The sequence below is a fragment of the Delphinapterus leucas genome, chromosome 6, assembly GCF_059928025.1.
Source record: "Delphinapterus leucas isolate spDelLeu-1000000601 "Yukka" chromosome 6, BTC_Dleu_Yukka2, whole genome shotgun sequence".
Classification (NCBI taxonomy): Eukaryota; Metazoa; Chordata; class Mammalia; order Artiodactyla; family Monodontidae; genus Delphinapterus; species Delphinapterus leucas.
Window position 1 is genome coordinate 71,109,679 of NC_143134.1, and position 24,673 is coordinate 71,134,351.

At 35.7% G+C, this 24,673-nt stretch overlaps 1 protein-coding gene across 8 annotated transcripts in view; it reads left to right on the forward strand.

Moving 5' to 3' along the window:
- Nucleotides 1-24,673, forward strand: part of RFX3 (regulatory factor X3) — a 294,873-nt gene that overhangs the window by 56,152 nt on the left and 214,048 nt on the right. For 4 of the 8 annotated variants that reach the window (XM_089913244.1, XM_089913243.1, XM_089913248.1 and 1 more), the window contains one exon: nt 1-24,673. This exon is cut by the window's left edge; it is cut by the window's right edge and continues 10,671 nt beyond it. The exons of 2 other annotated variants lie outside the window; for them this stretch is intronic. Coding sequence is in view for 2 of the 6 variants with exons in the window: in XM_089913246.1 (XP_089769372.1) it covers nt 1,575-1,608 (34 nt within the window). In the remaining 4 variants the exon portion in view is untranslated. 2 more of the 8 variants (XM_089913246.1, XM_089913247.1) reach the window with 1 other exon arrangement.

The window sequence follows — 24,673 nt, forward strand, 5'->3', positions numbered from 1 at the left end:
ATGAAAGTGAAAGACAAAGAAATCTTGAAAATATGAAGAGAAAAATAAGATGAATAGCTGACTTCTTATCAGAAACCACGGTTGCTGGAAGACATTTTCAAAGTTGAAGGAAAAAAGCTGTCAACCAGGAATTCTGTATCTAGCTAAAATCTCCTTCAAAGATGAAGGAGAAATTAAGACACTTAGAAATAAACAAAAACTGAGAGAGTCTGTTACTAGTAAATGTGCCCTATAAGAAGTATTAAAGGAAGTCCTTCAAGTTGAAACAAAAAGACACTAGGCAGTAAACTTAAATCCACATGAGATAAAGAGCAATGGTAAAGGTAACTACATAGGTATTATGAAAGACATACATATAAAAATACATATAGATGCATTTTTCTTTGTAACTTATCTTCTCATGTTTTAAAAGACAACTGCATAAAGCAATAATAATAAAACCGTTGATGGGTTTGTAACACATAGAGATGTAGTTTGACAATAATAATAAAAAGGAAGGCAAGGGAACAGAGGCATATTGGAGGAAAGTTTTAAATTATTATTGAAATTAGGTTAGTATATATCCAGACTAGAATGTTTTAAATTAAAATGCTAATTGTAATTTCCAGAGCAACCACTAAGAAAATAAGTCAAAAAATTATAGTGAAAGAAACAACAAGGGAATGAAAAAGATACACTAGAAAGTATCTGTTTAACACAAAAGAAGGCAGGAAATGAGAAAAAAAAGATATTACAGAGCTCAAATATACCCTTAAAGAGTAGAAGTTATAATGTGTAATTTCCATATACAATAATATGTTTATGTAATCTTTAAGGAATGTTACCAGTAGAGAATATTGGTCAATGGATCCTCTTTGGGGCTTAATTTTTTGATACTATTGGATACTTATCGATAGATTTTAAAAATATGGTATTTTTACCATAGTGAAAAATGCACCAAAGTGAGATCAACATGAAAAGTTTCCATTAACCCTGGGTTCTTAAAATGTAGCCTTGTTTCCCGGGAAATGAAACAGTAATGTATGGAAATGAGAGATTCTCTTTACTTTGTTTCTGAAAGTTTGGGTATGGAAAATTTAGTTCTTCCCCTTCCTCTAAATATGGAAAAGAAATGATGAGAAAAATGCTTTGGAGAAGAGAGGAGATCATGGGAAAAAGGCATCTGGAGATAAATGCATGTAGGAAAGGGTTGTCAAAAAGAAAAATGTCCTGGACAGAATATTTTAGAAGTCTTGAGAGGTATTTCTGCCTGCATTTTCCATATATTGTTGATTCTGTTCTCCATGGGTACCCAGCCCAAATGCATATGTGATCTCATAACAAGGATTGTTCATTGTTCAAGCAGCCACGCTTATAATGTCTTACATATGCCTTCAGAAAATAAAACCCATGTTTAGCTTTATAGTGTGAAGAAAGTTTAATTATATCAAACAATACATGTAATCTCCTTATTATAGGAAAAGTGATTAAATTGAATTTTCTTATTACTGATTTAAACTATCATTTAAAAATGCAATTCTCAATCTGTTTTCAGTCCCAGCACAGTTGAAGAATGTAGCACAGTTGCATCAGTAATGATGGCTCACTCAACTGGGAGCATCTCTCTGGGTGAGAATAAGTAATATTTTAAAAGTCCTCCAAGTAATTCTGTTATGGTGTACCTCCTTTCCATTATAAGTAACAAATTTAAATCATAGATTCCTAGAATTTTATAGAAATTAGTGTTATTAAGAGGTTATGATGATTAAAATTGAATCTAGTAAGATTATTTTGTTTCTTAAGCAAGTTACAGTGAACCTTTTTAGTACTTTTTCTATAAGCTTACCAAAGTTTTCAAGACATTTTTATGCCTATGTTTTTTTCTCTAACCAGATTAACCATTTTTAACTGTACAGTACAACACGTTAACTATTTGCCCATTGTTGTGCAACAGAGCCCTAGAACTTTTTCAGCTTGCAAAACTGAAACTTTATACCTGTGAAGAATAATTCTCCTTTCTCCCCTCCCCTCAGCCTCTGGTAACCACCATTCCACTTTCTAGGACTTTTACTTTTTTAGATATCTTGTAAACGTAGAATCATGCAGTGTTTGTGTTTTTGTGACTGTCTTATTTCACTTAGCATAATGTCGTCAAGGTTTATCCATGTTGTAGAATATGACAGGACTGCCTTGTTTTTTAAGGCTGAATAATGTTCCATTGTACAGGCATACCTTATTTTATTGTGCTTTGCTTTATTGTGCTTCTCAGAAGATCCTTTTTTTTTTTTTAACAAATTTGAAGGTTTGTGGCAACCCTGCATTAAACAAGTCTGTCGGTGCCATTTTTTCAACAGTATTTGCTCACTTCCTGTCTTTGCATCACATTTTGGTAATTCTCCCAATATTTCAAGATTTTTCATTATTATTATATTTGTTATGGTGACTTGATTTTCCTATTGCAAAAGGTTATGACTTGCTGAAGGCTCAGATGATGGTTAGCATTTTTTAGCAATGAAGTTTTTTAATTGAGGTTTATGCATTTTTTTAGACATAATACTGTTGCACAGTTAATAGACTGTAGTATACTGTAAATGTAACTTTTATATGCATTGGAAAACCAAAAGTTCATGTGACTCACTTTGTTGCAATATTCGATTTATTGAGGTGGTCTGGAACCAAACCCTCAATACCTCCCAGGTATACTATTTATCCATTTATTTATTTATTTAAAATTCATTTTATTGAAGTATAGTTTTTTTCAGTTCTCTTTTATTGAAGTACAGTTGATTTTATAATGTGTTAATTTCTGCTGTACAGCAAAGCGATTCAGCTATACGTATATATTCTTTTTCATATTCCTTTCTATTATGGTTTATTACAAGATATTGAATATAGTTCTCAGTAGGACCTTATTGTTTATTCATTCTATATATAATAGCTTGCGTCTGCTAATCCCAAACTCCCAATCCATGCTATCCATTTATTTATTGATGGGCATTTAAGTTGCTTCCACTTCTTGGCTATTTTGAATAATGCCATATTGAACATGGGTGTACAAATATATCTTCAAGATCCTGTTTTCAATTCTTTTGGATATATACCCAGAAGTGGGATTGCTGGATCATGGGATTGCTGGATCATTTGGTAGTTCTATTTTTAATTTTTTGAGCAACCTCCATACTACTTTTCATAACAACTGTACCATTTTACATTTCCACCAGCAGTGGACAAAGGTTCCCATTTCCCTGCATCCTCACTGACACTTGCTATTTTATGTTTTTTGTTTTGTTTTGTTTTATAGTGGCCACCCTAACCACTCCTAGGTTATGTTAGGTCTTTATTTACTCCTAAATCACTTTCTAAAGAACAGAATAGCTACTTTAGGAGATTTCCTATAATTATTACAAATCTTCACACTGCTCCCTGATCTCAAATACTAGAATACTACTTGGGGCTAGTGTTTTAAACATGTTAGATTGAATGTGTAAAACTGGACATTTGAATTACTTCATACTTTACCAGATATGATCCTCTTTGCTTTTGGAATTCATATGATACTATGTTAGACATGACCACGTTATAAGGCAACGATAAAATGCTTTTGTCACTACCTGTAGTTTCTAAAATGGTAAGCGTGCTTTAATGGCATCATCATAGTGGTGATTGCTGTCACTGGGTGGCTTGTCTGCTCGTTTCCAAGCAGTCCATAAATGCCGTATCTTCGGATGCGTTTCTTCAGCGTATACCTAATGTGCTTCTTTGACGCTCTCTGAACATGGTTTTCTCCATTTCACTTACCCTGTTGTATCTGCGTGTGAATCTTTCTGTCATCCATTCTCCACAGATTTCTTGCCTAAGTGGGGTTGTGTTGCCAGAAACTTTGCTTCAGTGATGGTAGACCAGCTCTCTTCCAGTGCCCTATATTTGATGAGCTAGTCATTTAATAGTAAGTACAGCTTATGGATGATGCTTATGATCATATTCAAAACAGAAGATACAATGCTCATAATCCATCTAGTCCTCACAGCTGAATAAATTTGGGCATTTTCTATTTTGTGGACATGTAGATTGATTGGGAGCTCAGCGTTGTTTCTAACTTGTCTTTGACTCTTCCAAAGATAATACTGCAATGTTATAAGTTTGGGGAAAAAAAAGCCACTTTGAGTTTGGGGGCAGATCTGTATTCAAGCCTTGACTGCCGCTTGGTTGACCACCTTAAGATACGTTTCTTATCCTCTCTGACTCAGAAATCTCACATGTAAATTGCAGATAGTGATACGCAAACTTTTATTTTAAATGCGTCATTGATATAGTAAGCTTGTGTTTTTAGGAAGTTTTTTAACCAATTCTATCACGTTAGAATTTTCCTCTTAAAAATAGTGAAGGTGAAGGGATTTTTAGACTGGTAATACTTTTATAACCAGTATCTGACAGGAGATCTCTTCTGATGAGTTTGGTTCTCATAGTTTGTCCATTAATTGAAAAAAGTCAGTTAATACAGATCATAAAAGATGATGCATACATCCCACTAACATTTTAATTCAAAGCCTATAAATAGACTGTCTTTTGATTAGGGCCAAGGCCTTTCCTTATAGTATGGGTTTGCTGACTGGAACAATAAGTCTTTCTTAAATCTATATTTATAACAAATCATTTCCAGTTTACATTTTGTTTCTCTAGATTAAAACTATAGAGAGTTGAAAAGCAATGGTTCTCAAAGTGTGGTTCCCAGACCAGCATCATCAGTATCACATAGGAGTTTCTTAGCATGCAAATTCTTTGGTTTTGCCCCAAACCTACTGAATCACGCTAAGAAGGTGGGGCTCTGCAATCTGTTCTCTCAAAGCCTCCATACTAAAGTTTGAGAGCCACTATTCTATATTGTATGATTTCCACCAGTTTTTATATTTCTCTTACCCTTGCCTATGTCAACAGCACTGTTCTGTAGTGATTTGTCTTTATCAAGTCTTTCAAAGCTTTTGACTTAGTTTTTAAAAAGATACATTAGCTTTTGTTTTTGCTTTCATTGTTTATCTAATATGTAATTAAATTTGTTAATTACAGTAACAATAAAACTCCCCTAATCAGCAAATACTACTGATTTGGGGAGAAGATATACTCAGCATTAGGGAGCAGAAGTGAGGGGCATACCAGAGAGTAGTCCACATGCCGTGAGTTTTCAGCACACCACAGGCATCTGTCCATATGGTTGCAGAGGAAGTGGAGAGTGTGGGTTCAATTAGCAAGTTGGGTAAATGAGGCTGGTCAAGAGAGCTTCTCATATTTATTTTTCTGTGTAAGCTTACAAATTTCTCTGATCCTTACCTTTATAGCTCTTAATTCAGTACTTCTATGTTAGACTTCTGTCTGTTGATCTGTAAGTAGTCTTCTTGCTTAGAACCTGGAGTTTGAAATGTGTTTTTGATAACTCATAAATCTCTTAGGTTGATGTGGAGGAAGCAGAGAACCCACCCAGCAGCTCACATGGAAGATGTGTACCTATTTTCTTTGACACCGAGCAGGAAACTGCATAGCACCTAATACTTGAAGTAGAAAACAGATAGAAATGTTGTTTCCTAGCCTGAGACAGTAACTGTTGCTCCAGTTTTTAGTGCCTACTTTGATTTGGGAGAAAGCAGTCATGTGTGGGGATAGTTCAATTCAGTACATCACGATGGCCATTCCTGCCGAAGTGCAGGTGAAATATTTGCCCACCATTGAGATACAAAAGGGGTTATGTAAGTCAGTCTGGAATCTGGCCTGCTGAACTGAAAACAGTGCTGTTTGGCAACATTCTGGATGGCGTTTTGATTGAGCTGCTTTTCTAACTGTACGTTTTAATTATTTTAATATTTTTAGCCACATTGCTGATTTCGCAAAGAGAAAGGGGGTAAATAGCCTGTCCGTATCACCTCTGGATCGAATTGTTGCTGCAACAGTTGGGTCATAGTACTTCTATGAAACACGATTAGAAAACTGCCTAATACAAAGAAAATAACTATCGTATAGCAATATCAGGATACTGTGACAGTGGTCCAGTAAAGCAGCAGTACTAGTCCCACTGAAGTTCAGATGCAGATTTGATATTTGTTTAGTCTTCATTCTTGAGTGACACAGTGACCCAGTCATTCCACTAACAAAACAATAGCTGCTATAAATCTGGTTAAAAAAAGAAGTGACTGTTGCTTAAGATAGACTGAAGTTTTGTTAAAGATAGGCTCTAAATCCATATATTTTATGTGCTTAGCATAAATTGTGAGTCTCTATTTAAATTCCACTTTGTTGTCTGGAGAAGGGTTTAATAAAAGCAATGAAACTTTAGTTTCATGCCAAACTAAAGTAAAAGGAGAACACAAATTAACAGATAATAATTATCGAATAAGTTTTGAATGGTAACTGTAGACTAATGATATATAACTGTTACATCATTTTATTGTTACAAATATTCCTCTAGAATGTCATTATCTAAGTTTTATAGATGGGTAAAATGGATTAAGAAAACTGGTGCCTTGCCCAAGGCCATGAGCTAGGATTTGAACTGTGGCATAGCCCAAGCTTTTAAATACTACTTTACACCTTAATATCCGGTGCTTTAATATTCCTGGCCTGCTTTCAAAAACTTCTCTCTTCCTGTCAATTCCAGAGATAACATTCAATAACTTGACAACAGTGACCTTTCTAAACAAATATAGAGTGTTACAGAACCAGGTGGCCCAAGATTATATTTTATTTTTCTGGCTCAAAATAAATTCCCTGCTCTTGGAATGATAAAGTCCAAAAAAGACCCTTCTGTGTCCCAGGACTTCATCAGGCCACATGGCCAGCTAGTGCCCTTTTTCATGAGCCAGTCACGAATACAGAGCCTTATGTCTTTATACTGTAATTTAGATTAGGGCCTAATGAAAGGGCAAGAAGCTGCTTTACTAAATGAGATCATTCTGGCCTTCAGAAATGGCAGTGCATTTGGTTAGAAAGATTCTGAGGAATTAATGACAGAAAGGCAGTACTACTGTCTGGCCTATTAAGTGGATGTAAGCAAGGAGAAGGCTGATTCATAATTTAAACTCTCAAATTAGGCATCTTTTTTTCCATTGGGATTCAAGTAGGATTTTTTTCTAGTATTAGAAACCTTGTTCTTGATCAGTCAAAATCTGGGTGGAAATCTTTTTGACAGTCGTACACAAATATCTTTGGAAAATAAATTCTGTATTGGAAACATAAGTTATGTCATATGGAAGCATAAACATGATGCTTTTATGAGCTCACTTACATTTAGTAGATTTCAGATTTAGAGAGACCAGGTTACACAGGGTAAGCATAGAAATGTTTCAAAGATATATTAAAGCCAACTTGTAATTGACAGTAAAAATTACAGTGACAGACACTGGACGTGGAGTCAGGAGGCCTGTGTTTGACACTTTGCCATTACTCTGAAGGATCCTAAAGCAAGTGGTTTAAATTCTCGGTGAGTCTCAGTTTTCTCATTTGTAAAATGAGGCCAGAATAATATTACCTGCCTGCCTTGTTTCATTACAGGGTTGTTCTGAGGACCAAGTGAGGGGGCATGTAACAAAGTTATGGCGATGTATAAAGTTACGGTGGCATCTAGTACATAATGGGAAGTGTCCTCAGTTGTGAGTAGGGCAGGCCTGCATTTGGAATTGCTCTATTAGTAGTTTGGTAATTTGTGCCAGTCACCACAATCTTTTTTTTTTTTTTTTTGGGTACGCGGTACGCGGGCCTCTCACTGTTGTGGCCTCTCCCGTTGCGGAGCACAGGCTCCGGGCGCGCAGGCTCAGCGGCCATGGCTCACGGGCCTAGCCGCTCCGTGGCATGTGGGATCTTCCCGGACCGGGGCACGAACCCGTGTCCCCTGCATCGGCAGGCGGACTCTCAACCACTGCGCCACCAGGGAAGCCCCGTCACCACAATCTTGAACCTTATTCCTCTCACCTGTGTACAATAATCCGTCTCACAGAGTTGTGAGAGTTACATTAGTTGTAGATGCTAGTTTTATGTTTTTATAAAATAGTGATCAACTGGGAATTATTATCTTGAACAGATTTCAGAAAGTTAGAAAAGAAATAGCCACAGGCTTCTTATCTGTTCCCAAATATCTTAGCAATATAAATAATACAAAGAATATTAGAATGTTAGTGCTAGAAGGACCCTCGAAGGTCACCTATCTTATCCTCCTCATTTTAAGACAAAGGATTGCCTCCTAATCATATTTTTGTCATTTCTGCTGTGTATGTGCATTTGGATAACACTGTCACCAGCATCATCAATTGTAAAGGATGGCAACCATCACTCAATCTTGATAGATACAGATTTCTAAAAATGTAAAGCCAGAGAAGAATTCTGCTTGGAGGTAGTATTGTGTTACGAAAAGAACCTGGGCTTTGTTGTCCAAAGTTAGGATGGAATCTTGATCCTGTCAATTACTAGTTTGGGTACGGTGGAAAATTTACTTAATGTTTGGCGTAGCGTAGCTCCTTAACTATATTATTTCTTTACCTATCGCACAGGCCATGTCTGTGTCTATACCTTAGCCATTTCCACATGTGATTCTTGGATCTGAGATGAGTTTGCTTTTTATGCTGTTATCGGTTCTTGACCTTTTTCTTCCTTGTCTCCTACAAATACAATAGTGATTCCTTCAGACGGAAGGGAGGAATTGTAGCAAATCAGAATCTTGGAACTGTGGGTTAGGTGTAGTTAGAAAAGACTTCTCCTTAAGGCTGGTTTAGGAACTTAAACATGAAGCTATTATTTTTAAAACTATAATTCTGTTAGGCCATTTGTCAAATTTTTTCTTACGTGATTGAGTTTCAATTTATCTTTGTTGGTTTTGCTTATATTGGGGTACATGTGTTTAAAAAATTCATTAGACAGCTAAATGGGCAGTGTTTTAATATGGAATTTTAAAATACTATTAAGTGTATTCCTGTGAGAAGAGCTCTTCAAAAGAAATAACAAGAAAATAATGTTTTATCACTGAAAACTCAGTAAGAGCAAATGTAGAGAATGTTTATGTTCATAATTAAGAATAATGACCTTTGAAAACTTTTAAGAACACACTGTTAAGAGATTCCATAGTTTATATATTGATGATAATAAGCTTGGGGTTTTTTTCACTTATTAAGAGTGTTCTTTTCATTCTTATTTGATATCCAGGAAATATACAAGTTGATCCTTAAATTTAGAAAAAGAAAATTCAAAACCAATTAGCTGTTCAGTTCTAGATTCTAATGGACTAGATTGAAAAATGGAAGATTGGTAGATAAAGACAACATTATACAACATAGAAGCTGGTGATTCAGTGTGAATTTTCTGTCATTTATCAGCATTTTAACTTGGGAACGTGTTTTTCTTTCCTTTCGTTAATTAAATAAATGGCTAAAATGTCTCCTTTGATCATCTTAATGTAATTTCATTGCAACCACTAGTCTGGGGTTTCAGTTGAATTTTTTTAATATGAATTTATATAGAGAGGCTTTATACCTGTCTAAATTTTGGCTACGCTAATTAGAGGATGGATATTACAAAAAATTGGCAGTCAGTTTTTTTAAGTATTAAAATGAATTGGTGAAGAAAAGGGATACAAATGTTTAGTGTTACATTTTTCAGCTTGTTTTTACATTGTCCTTCAGAATGTTTAATATTTTGTAATGAGATTTCTTCTTGCAAAAAGAAAACAATTGGGCAAAAATATGAGAAATGTTTTCAGTTTTTCAAGGCTAATGTTGACTTAAATAGGTCTAGGTCTTCATGGTTGACAGCTGCAGATAATTAGCTTTTCTTTCTTAACAAAGAAAGCAAATGGAGCTGCGAGACATTCATTGCCTTTTCTGTCATCATCATAATAATGTATGTATTTAACTTCTGCAGTTCCTTAAATTGATTTAGTGCTAAGCTGCCTACATTACATACAATAGGAGTGACAAGTGAAAGCTGCAGCACATATTTGCGTGGCAAAAGGGAGCAGTGATTGACAGCAAAGTTCCTCTCTACAAGAATTAGCAGTGTTTTGGAGCTCGGAAAGGACCAGATACACAAATTCTTAAAACTGTAGAGCAGATTCACGAAGTGAATTTTAAGAAGTGATTGCCACTTGGTGCATTTGAGTGTCTGTGTTCTTGGCTCTGGGTGAGGGGCACAGACGGACAGAATCTCACCTGACTGCCAAATGTGAGGAAGTCCTTTTTAAGCATATTAGTATTTGTAATTTAAGATTGATACTTCCAAATTATAGATCAAATTGTGACTCCGTATTCAGTAACTGAAAATTTCCTTCAACTCTTTAACTGATTCACCTTATTTGAAGAAGTCAAATAATACATCTATTCAAATGAGGATTTTAAGACTGTAAATCAAGCTGTTCTTCAGTGAAAATATCCATTTTCATATGTTTCTAAAACTTGAGGGATCATTTTTGGAAAGGTAATTGTGTAACGCTTTGTGGTTTCTTTTGACCAGAGAGTGGCTAAGTGTGATCATCTTTCAAAAGTACTCAAAATATCCTGCAGTTCCTTTGTTTGTTCGACAGCAGCCCAGAAGCTGCGGTTGAAAAGACAGTTGGTGATTGCTGTTGAATAATGGTCTGTGAGGAGCCCAGAATGCTGGGCTTCATACAATACCATGGAAATGCTTTTTGTTTTGGTGACAACACCTTGTATGCCTGTGAGGTGGAGGGGAGCCCTACATGGCTTTGTACATTGGCAGCCTCTACTGGCCATTGCAAAGTGTAGCATTGACCTCTGTTCTTTCCACTTCGGGTTGCATATGGTTTTATTTGGGCTCAGCTCTCACTTTTTTGTTAATCTTTTTTAAAAACTAGTTTATCTATTGGATCTCGAGTTATAGTTATTTTAAGAGCTACTAGTCCAATATTGTTGTCTGTAAACTAATATAAAGAATGGAAATTTTTAGAATTTTGGGAGAAGTTATGAATATAGACCTGCCCTGCGAAATAACTTCCATCTAAGAAGTAAGATAGATTTTAAAATACTTTCTCAGTTGCACGCCTTCGATTAGGGATTTACTTGTTACTGGCAAGTAACTCTGATCCCCTGAAAGAAAGCCTTGACTCAATGATAGATTTAATTAAACACATGTTCATTTCTTCTTTAGTTTTAGGTGTACCAACTATTTTAGAGGTTTACAGAAAGTGGGTGCAAACTCTTACTGGGCTTTATGATTGTAGGTACCTCTGGGGATTGGTGGAGGGTCTAGACTGTTAAGTGTAGACAATTACAAATGTCTGTAAATAAAGTATCCAATTGCAGTAAACCCTGGGTTATTCTGGTTTTAGCAGTAAAGACTTATATTTTGTTTGACCCAATATCTTTGTGTTTGGGGAATAATTTGACCACACTAGGTGATTTCCTCAACAAAACAGATCTGTTTATTGATATTTCAGTTTTATGAGTGGCTCTACTGGTCTCCTAATTAATTTTTTTGAAAGACATTCTTTATATGCTCTTTTTAAAAAATTTTTATAAATTTATTTTATTTATTTTTGGCTTTCTTGGGTCTTCGTTGTTGCACACAGGCATTCGCTAATTGTGGCGAGCAGGGCCTACTCTTCGTTGTGGTGTGCGGGCTTCTCATCGTGGTGGCTTCTCTTGTTGCGCAGCACGGGCCCTAGGCATGTGGGCTTCAGTAGTTGCAGCACACGGGCTCAGTAGTTGTGGCTCGCGGGCTCTAGAGCACAGGCTCAGTAGTAGTGGTGCACGGGCTTAGTGGTCCCGCGGCATGTGGGATCTTCCTGGACCAGGGCTCGAACCCGTGTCCCCTGCATTGGCAGGCGGATTCTCAACCACTGCGCTGCCAAGGAAGCCCTCTCCTAGTTATTTTTGAGTCCCTTGGCATTTTCAAATAAGACACCTTGTTGAACCTTTTTATATAGTCTCATAGATACTGACTTTCATTCCTATTGCTCCCACTTATTCCTGGATTATTATAGTAGAGTACTAGTTGATCTCCTTGCTTCCATGTTCTTTGCCTTCTAATTCAACTGATACAACATGGGCATATGTATTTGATTAAAGTACTGCTTTTATCACATCATGCTTTAAAAAAAATGATTTAGTGTTTTCCTTAGAAAAAGAGCTTAATAGTATAGAGAACAGAGCAAGAAAGGAAGATCTAGGTTTTTTTTTTTTTTTTCTCCTCGTCTCTTGCTGTAGTACTTAAGCATAAAAATATACCTTCCTAAGCCTCTGTTTCCCCATTCTATAAAATCATTTGTTGTGAAGATTGGTTGAGATAATGTATGTGAAATTGCCATGAGCTCTGTACAACTCTATTACTTTCATTGCTACAGAGTAAAAAGACCAAATTCCTAAGACTGGAATTTCTTTCCAAACAGCTCCATTTCTGTACTGTGCCTGACATATAACAGGTACCCAATAAATATTACTTGGGTAAATGAATCCTATCTTTCCAACCTTATCTTGTACTTCTCTCTAATCTTCCAATTCGGGTAGGTAGTCTCTACTTTCTCCATCGAAAATATTGTTCACATAGTCACATCTGTGTCAGCCTCATGTTCACTCATCTTTTACAAACCCATTTTTCAGGAATGATCAAGTCCCTCATACCTCATTCTAGTCCATGTTTGCTTTCTTTTCTACCCTAGCAGTCTTCCTGTCTTTATCACTCATCACTCTATTTTGGAATATATATTATCTTGTATTATTACTAAAAGTGTCCTGTGTATATGCCTTCTCTTCCCAGGTGTACTATAAGCTGCTGCAATACAGGAATGTTAGCTTTGATTTTGTAGTTACTCTTTCAGGATATTTTAATGTGACTTTTAATATATTCAGATTGATATATTGATAAGTATTGGTTTATATTGTATTTGCCAGGAGATAAAGTTTAGGACTGGCAGGATTGGCAGGTTGTTAGAAGTGAGATACTAAGATGCTGGCAGACCACTGATACTCTGATTTATAGAGTAAAGACTTCAGATTGTAAGGGCTTTGGGAAGGTTCCCCTATGGGGCGCATAATGACCTACATGTTATTAGTTAGAGTCTTCTATTTTAATAAAGTGTCCTTTAAAATATAGATGTCTTGGGGCTTTCCTGGTGGTGCAGTGGTTGAGAATCCACCTGCCAATGCAGGGGACACGGGTTTGATCCCTGGTCTGGGAAGATCCCACATGCCGCGGAGCAACTAAGCCTGTGCACCACAACTACTGAGCCTGTGCTCTAGAGCCCGTGAGCCACAACTACTGAGCCTGAGTGCCGCAACTACTGAAGCCCGCGCACCTAGAGCCCATACTCTGCAACAAAAGAAGCCACCACAACTACAGAAAGCCGCATACAGCAACAAAGACCCAATGCAGCCAAAAATAAATAAATAAATTTATTTAAAAAAATATATAGATGTCTTAATTAGTAAACAGGTCCTCGTGTACTTATATAGTTACTTTGCAGATATAAATGAAGTGAAAAAAGGCATAGAAATCATAGGGATGATAGAGTGACTGACTTTTCCACTGATAACCTTTTGGGTTTTTTTTTTTAGCATTTGCATTTTTACTTATTCAAATCAAACAAATTGCATGTATTTCTTGGATAGGTAAGTTACCAGACATTCTCACCAATGTATGTCTTCAGCATATATTTGATTGCTTTTATTTTAATTGGTTTTATTGAGGCATAATTTACATACAATATAATTTACCAATTTTTAGTGTACAATTTGATGAGTTTTGACAAATGTATATGGTGATGTACCACTATCACATCAATATGTGGAACATTTACATCACCCCGAAAAGCTTGTTCATGACCTTTTATAGTCAATCCTTTACCTCGTCCTCAGGCTCCTGGCAACCATACCTTTGTTCAATGTCATTATTGTCTTGTCTTTTCTAGAATGGAATCATACAGTATGTAGTTTTTGTACCTGTTTTTTTTTTTTCTTTAGACTGTACTTGTATCATGTAGTTTGTTCCTTTTTTTTTTTGCGGTACGTGGGCCTCTCACTGTTGTGGCCTCTCCCGTTGCGGAGCACAGGCTCCAGACGCGCAGACTCAGTGGCCATGGCTCACGGGCCTAGCCGCTCCGTGGCATGTGGGATCTTCCTGGACCGGGGCACGAACCTGTGTCCCCTGCATCGGAAGGCGGACTCTCAACCACTGTGCCACCAGGGAAGCCTTAGTTTGTTCCTTTTTGTTGCTGAGACGTAGTTCATTGTATGGCTCTGCCACAATTTGTTTATTCTGTTTACTAGTTGATGAGTATTTGGAGTGTTTCTAGTTTTTGGCTATCATGAATAAAGCTATTATGTACGTTTGGTATAAGTGTTTGTATAAGCTTATGTTTTTGTTTTACTTGGGTAAATGAGTAGGAGAAAGATTGCTGAGTCATATGATAAGGAAATACTTTAACGTTGTAAGTAGCTGCCAAACTATTTTCTAAATGTACCATTTTGCACCTCCACTGGTAATGCATGAGTTCCAGTTGCTCTGCATCCTTGCTAACACATAATATTGATGGTGTTTTTAATTTTAGCTCTAGTTCCAGTGAGTATGTAGTAGTAATTTATCGTAGTTTTAATTTGTATTGCACTAGAATGACTAATGACGTTGAGCATCTTTGCATATGCTTATTGGTCATTTGCATATCCTCTTTTGTAAAGTGTCCAGACCGTTTACCTACTTCTAAAAAATCATGTTTTTTGTCTCCTTATTGAGTTCTTTTTAGATATTTATATATTTTGGATACAAACCCTTTATCAAAAATATGTTTCGCAAATTTTCCCCCTCACATTGATGTGCTTGCATATTCATTTTCTTAAGGGTGTCTTTTCAAAGAACAAAGGTCTTATTTTGATGAAGTGAATTTATCATTTTTTTCCTTTGGGCTTTTTGTGGAGTATTAAAATTTTTGTCTAACCTAATGTCATTTAATTTGTCTGTTTTCTTCTAGGAGTTTATAATCTTCTCTTTAGGTTGTCAATACATTTTGAGTTAATTTTTACATATGGTGTAAAGTAAGTTTCATATCTTACTATATGAGTATCCAATTTTTTCAGCACCATTTGTTGAAAAGACTATAATTTTTTCATTGAATTACCTTGGCATCTTTATTGAAAATCAATTGATGATATTTGTGTGGGTGTATTTGAATTCCAATTTTTTAATTATCTTTATGTCAGTACCTTATGTTCTTGTTTACTGTAGCTTCATAGTCTTAAAATTGGGTAGTATATGATTCCTCTCATTTTGTCTTGTGTTTCAAAATTGTTCTGGTTATTTTAGGTCCTTTGAATTTGCATATAAATTTTAGAATTAGCTTGTCAAATTCCACCAAAAAATTCCTGGGATTTTGATTGGAATTGTATTAACTCTATAGATTGATTTCAGGAAAATTAATATCTTAACCATATTGGGTATTATGATCCATGGACATGACATATCTCTGTTTATTTAGGTCTTCTTTAATTTCTCTTACCAGTGTTCTTTAGTTTTCAATGTATAATTCTTGCATATCTTTTTTCCTTAAGTTTCTCTCTAGGTGTATCATATATTTGATACTTTTATACTAGCATTGCTAGTACTGAAGTATAATATGGCTGGTATTGAAATATATTTGACTTTTTATGTATTGACCATATAGCCTTATAATGTTACTAAATGTACTTGTTATTCCTAATCGCCTTTAAAAAAAAATCTTTAGGATTTTCTGCATAAGCAATCATGCTGTTGGCAAATACAGTTTTACTCCTACCTTTCCAATTTGTCTGCCTTTTATTAACACATTATTGACTGGGGGATTTTTGCAGAAACTAATGCCTGTGGCCAGAGATTTGTTATGTAAGTGAATATTGAAATGTCTCCGGTCAATAACGTTCAGGTAACAAAAGACGTATTGAGATGTCTCTGGTCAATAAGTTGTTAATCTTTCTTGGCTTATTACATTGATTAGAACCTGCAATGTTGAATGGAAATGGCAAGGGAAAATATCCTTGTCCTCTTCCTGATCTTAGAAAGAGAATGTTTTGTCTTTGACCATTAAATATGCTGTTAGCTATAGGTTCTTTTTAGATGCCCTTTATCGCCTTGAGGAAGTTCCCTTCTATTCCCAGTTTGCAGAGAGATTTTACATATGAGTGAAGGTTAAATTGAGGTGATTTTATGCTTTTTTTCTTTTAGCCTCTTAATCTGGTAAAGTACACTGATTGATACTGTAATATGAGGCAACATTTGAATTCTGGGATAAGTCCCATTTTATCATGATTTATTACACTTTTTATATGTTACTGGTTTGATTTTTAGGATTTTGTTACATTCTTCTGTTTTCTTGAACATTGGTAGTGGTTAAATTTTCTTGTAATATTTTGGTCTTCTTTTTAAAAAACTGGAGTAATGCTGGCCTCATAAAATAAGTTGGTGAAGTTCCCCCCTTTTATTTTTGGAAATAGTAATAAACACCAATTGATTTATGAATTGGGTGATACAAAAGGTCACTTATGTTACTCTAACAACCTATTTCTTGTCACTGAAATAAGAAATATTTTAATATATGCTATAGGGCATGTTCTTCCTTTCAGATATTCTCCAAATGGTTATTTGTACCTAAAACCAAAATAAAACACAAAATAAAATAGCTTATGTGGGTATGTTAATGCAGGTATTTGTAAAGTTTGATATGCAAAATAAAAATGTAATAAATTTGGATGTGAATTTAATTTCAATAACCATATGATAGTATATTTCATAGAGATGTTAATACTTGCATTTTTTGTTGTTGTTGTTTCATTGAAAACATTTTGTAAAGTCTTTTGTACATTCTCATTAAGTCACACTTTATATATACTTCAACTTCTTAAGACTTGTCAGTGATAATTGTTGCATTGCAGTGAATTTGTGAAAAAACTTTGATCTAGCATTATATTGTTCTAACTGTACTTCTTCCTCGCAAGAACCTATTCCTTGAAAGGGCAGTAGTTCTATTTTGTCTTTTTAGATGAGAAGACTGGTAGATGTATTCCAATTGCTTAGTCATCGATTTGACTTGACCTTATTGGATGGATGGCTTTTTACATGTTGGTGTTAAAATCATTCTACCTTCATCTAAAGCACATTCTATGAACTTTAGAATGAGGATGACAAATGCAATTTTACTGACTAACACAGTATATTTTAAAATTGTTTTGGAGGATTGGGAAGTTGGATTAAATGAATAAAAATGATGAACCATATTGTTTAATAAAGAAGCACAAAACTCAATTTATGTTTTCATGTGATGAAAACAGTTTGTTGCTCTCTTATGTACTTTCAAGAGTATTAAAAATTTAACATTGCTACAAGGTTTAAAAACATTTGCTACTTATATTTGCTATCTAGCTTAGACTGTAAATCCCCTGAGGAGAAACCCTATGCTCTGTAAATCATCTAGCATATTCTTGCCTTTATAAATATCATATAACATTTATTAGAATGATGAGATTTCAAAACTACCTGAAAAGTTTAAATTATATGAAACAGAATTTCCTAAGGTGCTTAAATAGATCCTTTTCCATTTTTTCTCTTACAACCATCATGAACTTGAAATTTTTCTCCTGTGTAAATTTGCTAAATGCTTACTTTGCAGTAAATACCACCCACATAATGATATAAGATATAAGAATCAATAGCTATAACTAAATTATTAAGCATATTGTTGATACTTCGCATGATTATATTTTATGAAGTATTCACCCCATGAGTTGCATTCACACTTATTTACTGTATAGAGTGACATAAAAAGCCATGTTACAAATTACTCTGTTAAAGGCAGCTGTGGTATTACTACTATACTGTATATTTTAAGTATTAGTGAAAGAAAGAAAATAAGAAAGAAATAGTAAATCACAAAGATGTTATAACTCACTGGGAAAAGTTGTATTTTGTAGATTATAATAACCTGTCATTTTACAAGAAAAATATTTTTCTGTGGGAACATTAAATATGTCAAAGTAAGAATATAAAGAAGCATTGGTAGGCGTGTGTAGTTCTCTATTGTACATACAGTAAAATATGTTGCTATTAGGAAATTGATTGGTTAAGTGATCATCTAAGTATCATTCTTTCTCACTGTAGAAACAGAGGTATGTGTACTTGGAATGGCAAGAAAATAGCAGTATTTTGGAGGTTTTTTGATAGTGGACATCTGTAGCTTAAAACTAACTACTATCATGTCTTAAGGTAATTAGTGATGTTGCTTTAAGGGCTTTTTTAGCCCCTAATATTCCTCTCAAGCCTGGAAGGATGAGAGGTAATGTACTGGCTCTGAGATTCTGTGAAATCCCACCTCAGTTTAGGTGTACAAATAATGAGATGACTAAGTGATATGAATAAACAAGTTTATAAATTTCAAGTTTAATGTTAAGAAAAGTAAAACTGAACATTAAATGTTACATTGTTGTTTTTTAAATGTTGATTTATCTTATGAGTGTGTAAGATAGAGGAAAGCTTGGCAAGTATCAGGACAATAATAGTTTTACTGAACAAGGACTTTTTCCTAACCGTAATGTTAAAATTATTATGTGACATTGTTAATATTAGGTTATTTCATTTCATGCATGGGTAGATTGAGGTGCAAGAGTTTATTTAGCATAAATTGTTGAGGTGCTCACTTAATGTGTCTCATTATAAAAAAAATTGACTTTTTCGTATAATAGAATTTAATTTTAGGGTCCAGAGAGATTTAGTATCTTTTCTAAGTACCTGATATGTAACTTTTAGATTTTCTCAGTCCTTGCCTTCCACTGTTCAGTTTTTCACAGACCCTTTGACAAAGCTAATGACTGTGCATCCATATCTAAAGTTGGGTTGTAAGCCAGGAAACTGAGAGAAGGCAAAAGGAAGATCCTAGACCAAGGTCCTTTGATATATATAACCATCTTTTGAAATTGAGAACTTGTTATAATAGTTTTCCCTCATCATGTCACTACCTAGTTATTTGAAATTGTTTTTCTTGTTTATAAAAGGAACACATTTTGGGGGCTTCCCTGGTGGCGCAGTGGTTGAGAGTCCACCTGCCGATGCAGGGGACACGGGTGTGTGCCCTGGTCCGGGAAGATCCCACATGCCGCGGAGCGGCTGGGCCCGTGAGCCATGGCCGCTGAGCCTGCGCGTCCAGAGCCTGTGCTCCACAACGGGAGAGGCCACAGCAGTGAGAGGCCCGTGTACCGCAAAAAAAAAAAAAAAAAAAAAAGGAACACATTTTCTAAAGAAGAAAGGAACTAGTGCCCATATCTCATTACCCATAGATAATATATTTACCTTCCTTAGGTAATAATATTTAAAAGTAAAATTGTATTAGAGTCAGTATTGAAGATGCCCTCCTTTAAATTCCACCTTTTATTGAAGTATACCTTATTCTGAATAGAATGGGTGAGAAGATAGTAGGATGAGATGCTGGATAATTAAGCAGGGGCTGAAATGATACTTGTTGAGAAGGTTCAGAGGGGAAGGAATCCCTGTCAAATTACTGAAGCACAGACCAAATGGAAAAACAAACATTTGACTGTCATGAACATGTCTGTGGAAATGTAAGGTTATATAGAGAGTATTGTTAACCATGTTATATATTATTTATATATATCATTTATAACTTTTAAAATATATTTTGATTCTGGTTGCTTTTTAGTTAGCTTTCTGCCTTCAAATGAAAAACAATGTCTTCACGATAGAGGAACGCCCAATAAGGCTGCCAGTTTTGTTTTTAAGTTCTTTATTCTCAAAATTTAATCAGTAGGATCTTCTCCTGGAACTTCCCAGGTGTGTTTTCCACTTTTCACAGATGTGATTAGAGTAGAAATCATTCCTGTTTATCTGAATGAGAACCCTTTCGTAAAATTCCTTTGATTCTAAGATAACTAGATGAAATGTGTTACATAAATCATGTCACAGCAAACAGTTTTCACCTGGCACTAGAGCTTGATGAAATTTTAAAATGTTGGCTCGTTGCCTGTAGGGTTCAGTTATAGTTCTATAGAAAGTCTGTTTGTACAGATGAAGCAGTTCTTGGTAATGCAAGATTCATCTCTCAAGTGGTAGGGCCTGTATGAGTTTATTACAGAGATCCCTACTCTGAGCTGCCAAGACATACTCAGCAAAGCTTTGTTTTAATTTCTCATTGCTCTCCCTTTGGCACACTTATAAGAAAATGGAACAGACCTTCAGCTTGGTGAAACCCTTAGTATTTATGTAGTTCATTATCTACACAGTGCAGGAATGTTTTCAGTAAAATTTCCAGAAGATAGTCCAAAAATTTGGGCTTTAAGATACTGCTTTTATTTGCAGCTATGGACTCCCTGTCAAACCTAGTGTTCAGTTTCATCTTTTACCAAGAGTTCTACATTCCTCTTTACTTATTGGCAGTTTAGTCTGATACCTAGCCTTTCCTAACAGAATGATAAAGATCTACTCAGTATGTGCAGAAAAAGCGTGATGAACCCATGCTCTTTGACTCCAGAATAAACTATAGCTACAGGGCTGTATACTTCACACTGGGCCAAACTTTCTTCCTAAAAACCCTATTAGATTTTGCCATTCCCAGACTTTAAAACTTCTGTCACTTGTTAAGTTTTTTCATGTCTTTGGATGTCAAACAGACGCATACACACTTTAAAAAAATTCTTTTGTTTCCATTTCCCACCTTCATTACATTCCCTCTCCATAGGTAACTATTGTCATATTTTTTTCTGAATCCTTTTATTTGTATAAACATGTAGCTTTATTTTGTGTGCATACAATACTCATTGTGCATGTATTTTAATTTTGCATTGCAGGTATTATGCTCTAGACATTATTTAGTTTGCCCTCAGCACTATTTTAAAGATCTGTACATCTTGATTTCTTTTTTTTTTTTTTGTGGTACGCGGCCTCTCACCGTTGTGGCCTCTCCCGTTGCGGAGCACTGGCTCCGGACGCGCAGGCTCAGCGGCCAAGCCGCTCCGCGGCATGTGGGATCTTCCCGGACCGGGGCACGAACCCGTGTCCCCCGCATCGGCAGGCGGACTCTCAACCACTGCGCCACCAGGGAAGCCCCATCTTGATGTCTTTTAATCGCTGCCATAGTATTCTGTAGAGATAATTTGCTTCTTTTTATTTATCCTATGTGTTGGACACCTAAATCACAAGGCCTTTTTATAACTGACTTTATATTTTCAGACTATCTCTTGCACTCTATGCAACTTAAATCCCAGCAACTTGAAGTTGATCACTCTTGTATGAAAACAAGGTATTTTTTATATTACCCTACCTTCGCACATACTTCTAGTCTTTAACGGACTACTTCCTCGCCTCAAGACTCAACTCAGATATCATTTCCTTGATGAAGACTTTAACAGCTATTTCATACTTGAGCTAGTTGCTCTGTATTCTGCTTACACAGCACTTACTTTTATCTTGGTATATAGAAGCCTATTTTTCTTCCCCAAAGTCTGTTTTTTCCCTCTGGATTCCTTAAAGGCAGGGATAAGCTCTTAGGTCTCTTTGTATCCTTTGCTCTAGTTTGGTGACTTGCCTATATTTGGCAAGCAATAAAACATTAACTGAATTCATGAAATGTCTGCGGTGAAATACTGGCAACATAAGCACAGGTGATCCTCCTACATAAGAAAGGGTTGGAACACAAATAGAAAAGTAATTTAAAAGAAGAGCATACAGGAGCCTGAATCCTAAAATGTTTTGAGGTCTGTAAAGATGCTAAGGAACACAACATTCTGTTCAGATCGTGAAGGAAAACAAGAAAAAGGATAAAGTATTGCTTGGGTCAGATGGTGTGTAATAATACTAGGTGTTACAGTTAAGGCAGAGCTATGGTACTCCTGGGTTGGTTTCAACTTCTCTATCAAAAGAAAATGATATTCAGGTTCAGTAAAGGAGACTAATGATGGTAGCAAGGGAATTAAAGTTTAAGGAAGGTGAGACAGTGATAAGAAAGCACTCAATACTCTCAACTAGTTAATGTTCTGAGATTAAATGACTTGCATAAATGAATGGTTTGGTGTTCTTTGAGCAATTTATGGTCAGTACCAGAGGTGCCAAAAGACTTCAGATCCTGCAGATACTGCTTTTATTTTCAAAAAAGGGGGGTAAAAATAGGATTTTTGAAACTGTGAGATTAGTGGGTTTCATGTCTATCTTTGGGACAGTTCTTTAATTGATCATTAGACAAATGGTTTGTGAAGACTTAACTAGAAAAGAAGCAGTCCTCTGGAGACTACATGGGTTCACTTGGAATATGTCATATTAAACTAGTGTAATTCTTTTTCCTATGTAGGTGGAGTAAGTTGATTTTGGCAAGGCTTTGGACAAAGTGTCTCATGATATGTTTATGAAATAGATGGTCAAATTAGGTACTGTTTAATGACGACAGGTAGATTCATAGATGTTTGAAAAAATTTGATGAATGGATTGATACCAGCTTTAAGAGAGGTATTTCTAGTGACATGACCTGGCTCTTTCTTTCACTCTGTTCTATTAATCATTTTTATCACTGACTTGGATGAAACAGGCCCATCACATTTGCATATCACATAAAGCTGGAGTGAAAGCTAATAGTTTGGATGAGGGAATCAGGATTGAAAAAAGCTTAGCCATCTGAAATGACTGGCTAAAACGGTCTATAATAGTGATTAATGTAAAATTCTGCATATAGGTTTGTCAAATTATCACAGTAGTAAGAATCAAATAGACATGCTTTAAGAGCAATTCTTATGAAGAAGACCTGGGAATTTGTGATATAACTGTCACTGTCTCAGGTGTAGATTGTTTTAATAGAAGTGCAGTGTTTGGAACAGAAAAGGTGCAGAGTCTGTGGACTGGTGAGAAAATGCCATTGTGTTCCTTCATAGCTTCTGGGTTTTAAAAAGTGTCTCGGAACTTTGTCATAAAAGGAATATTTTAAAGAATCAGAGTGCTTTCCTTAGTAAACCTTAACTTTTGTGCGTATATGTATAGAGTGAGGGGTCATCAGAATAATAGCTGTTTTCAAATATTTAAAGACTAAAAGAAATATTTGTTCAGCTTTTAAAAGAAAGTACCTACTATAGGGCTGGAAATTGTGCTGGGGCATTGGGGATATAATAGTGACTAAAAACAGAAAAAATGACTTCATCTTTACCCTTTGTGGCACTGACAGTCTGGTGGAAAAGTCAGACATTAAGCAAATAATTATATGAGTAAATGTAATTGGAGCTATGATAACTGCAGTGAAGTAGAGTTACATGGCACCCCGGGAGTGTACAGTATGGGCATTTAATTTGGTTAGTAAGGGAAGCCTTGCTTGAGGAAGTGATGCTTGAGGTAACAGAGAGTATACATTAAGTAGGTGAAAAGGGGAGGAGAGAGGGACCCAAAATGAGTGAGCATGGTGATTATGAAGGACGGAAAGTCTGTCCGATTGACGGAGAATACATTCCAAACCTGAAAATGAAGAAGCAGTCAAGCCCCTCAGACCTTGAAGACCTTACCAAGAAGTTTATTCTGTACCTGGAAACAGTGAAAAGCATTTGCTGGTCTTACCTCAAAGACTATCTGATTTAAATTTGGGAAGATGTCTGTGGCTACAGACTGGCATGAGACCAGAGGGGCCGTGGTAAACCACCTGAGGAAGGATTTCAGGGAGGTGGACAGGGGGCGTTGTGCTTCAAGAAACGGGGCCAGTCAGTGAAAGTGGAATTCACCTGTGGATATCAGCTGGGAGAGAGTGGAGAGAGAACTGTATTTAGGGTCAGAGGTCTTGGGTATGAATCCCACTTTTGCCGCTTACTAGCTTGGTGGCCTTGTGCAAATCACACTGTCTATCCCTGATTGAATGAACTGCACAACATTTGCTTGCAGTTTTTGTAAGGATTCTATGATTTGACATACATGTGAATGACTTACAAACTGTGAAGTGTTACATAAAATGGAAGATTTGAGAAAAAAAAAAATCAGTCAACAATGGCCATTATTGGACTGGGTGGTAGAGTAATGGAATGGAATTTCTTAAGTAGTTCCTAGCCTAACCATTTGGAATAGATGGTTCTTTAAGATTTCTATCATGTTTTCAGATTTTCATTCCTCTTCCCTTTGTTTTGGAGAATTCACTGATAGGTACAGTCTAAAAATTTATAGTGACTTTCTAGTTAACACATTATTGACCGGAGATGTATTATTGCCACAGGCGTTAGTTTCTGCAAAAATCCTCTGGTCAATAATGTGTTAACAGTCAAGTTGCTAGAGGCGGTTTCAAGTCTGAGATACATGAGCTGTTTTTCTTATGTGTGATCTCAAAAACAAGAAGGAGTTTTAAGGAATCTTGTAGCAAAACTCTAAAAAAAATTAGGAAGTATAAAAAATTCCTCAAATATATCTTTTGGTAAGGTAGTACTTTTCTATCTTAAGTTACGTTCAAGTACATAGAGATACATCTACTCTAGAGTGTTGCCCGTGTACATGTAGGTAGATGTGTGAATCCACACAAATACACAAAAGGTCCTGTGAATGGAAATATACCTATAGTTTTTGAAATGCTTTAATTTAAAACCCATGGTAAAATAGAAATCAGTGTAAAATATGTTGTTTAGCTACTTTTTTGAGACAGATAGGAAAGGAATGGTATTTCTAATTACTCATGGGAAGGAAGATGCATTGGTAACATTATTTATTCGCATATTTATACACTCAAAATTCACTC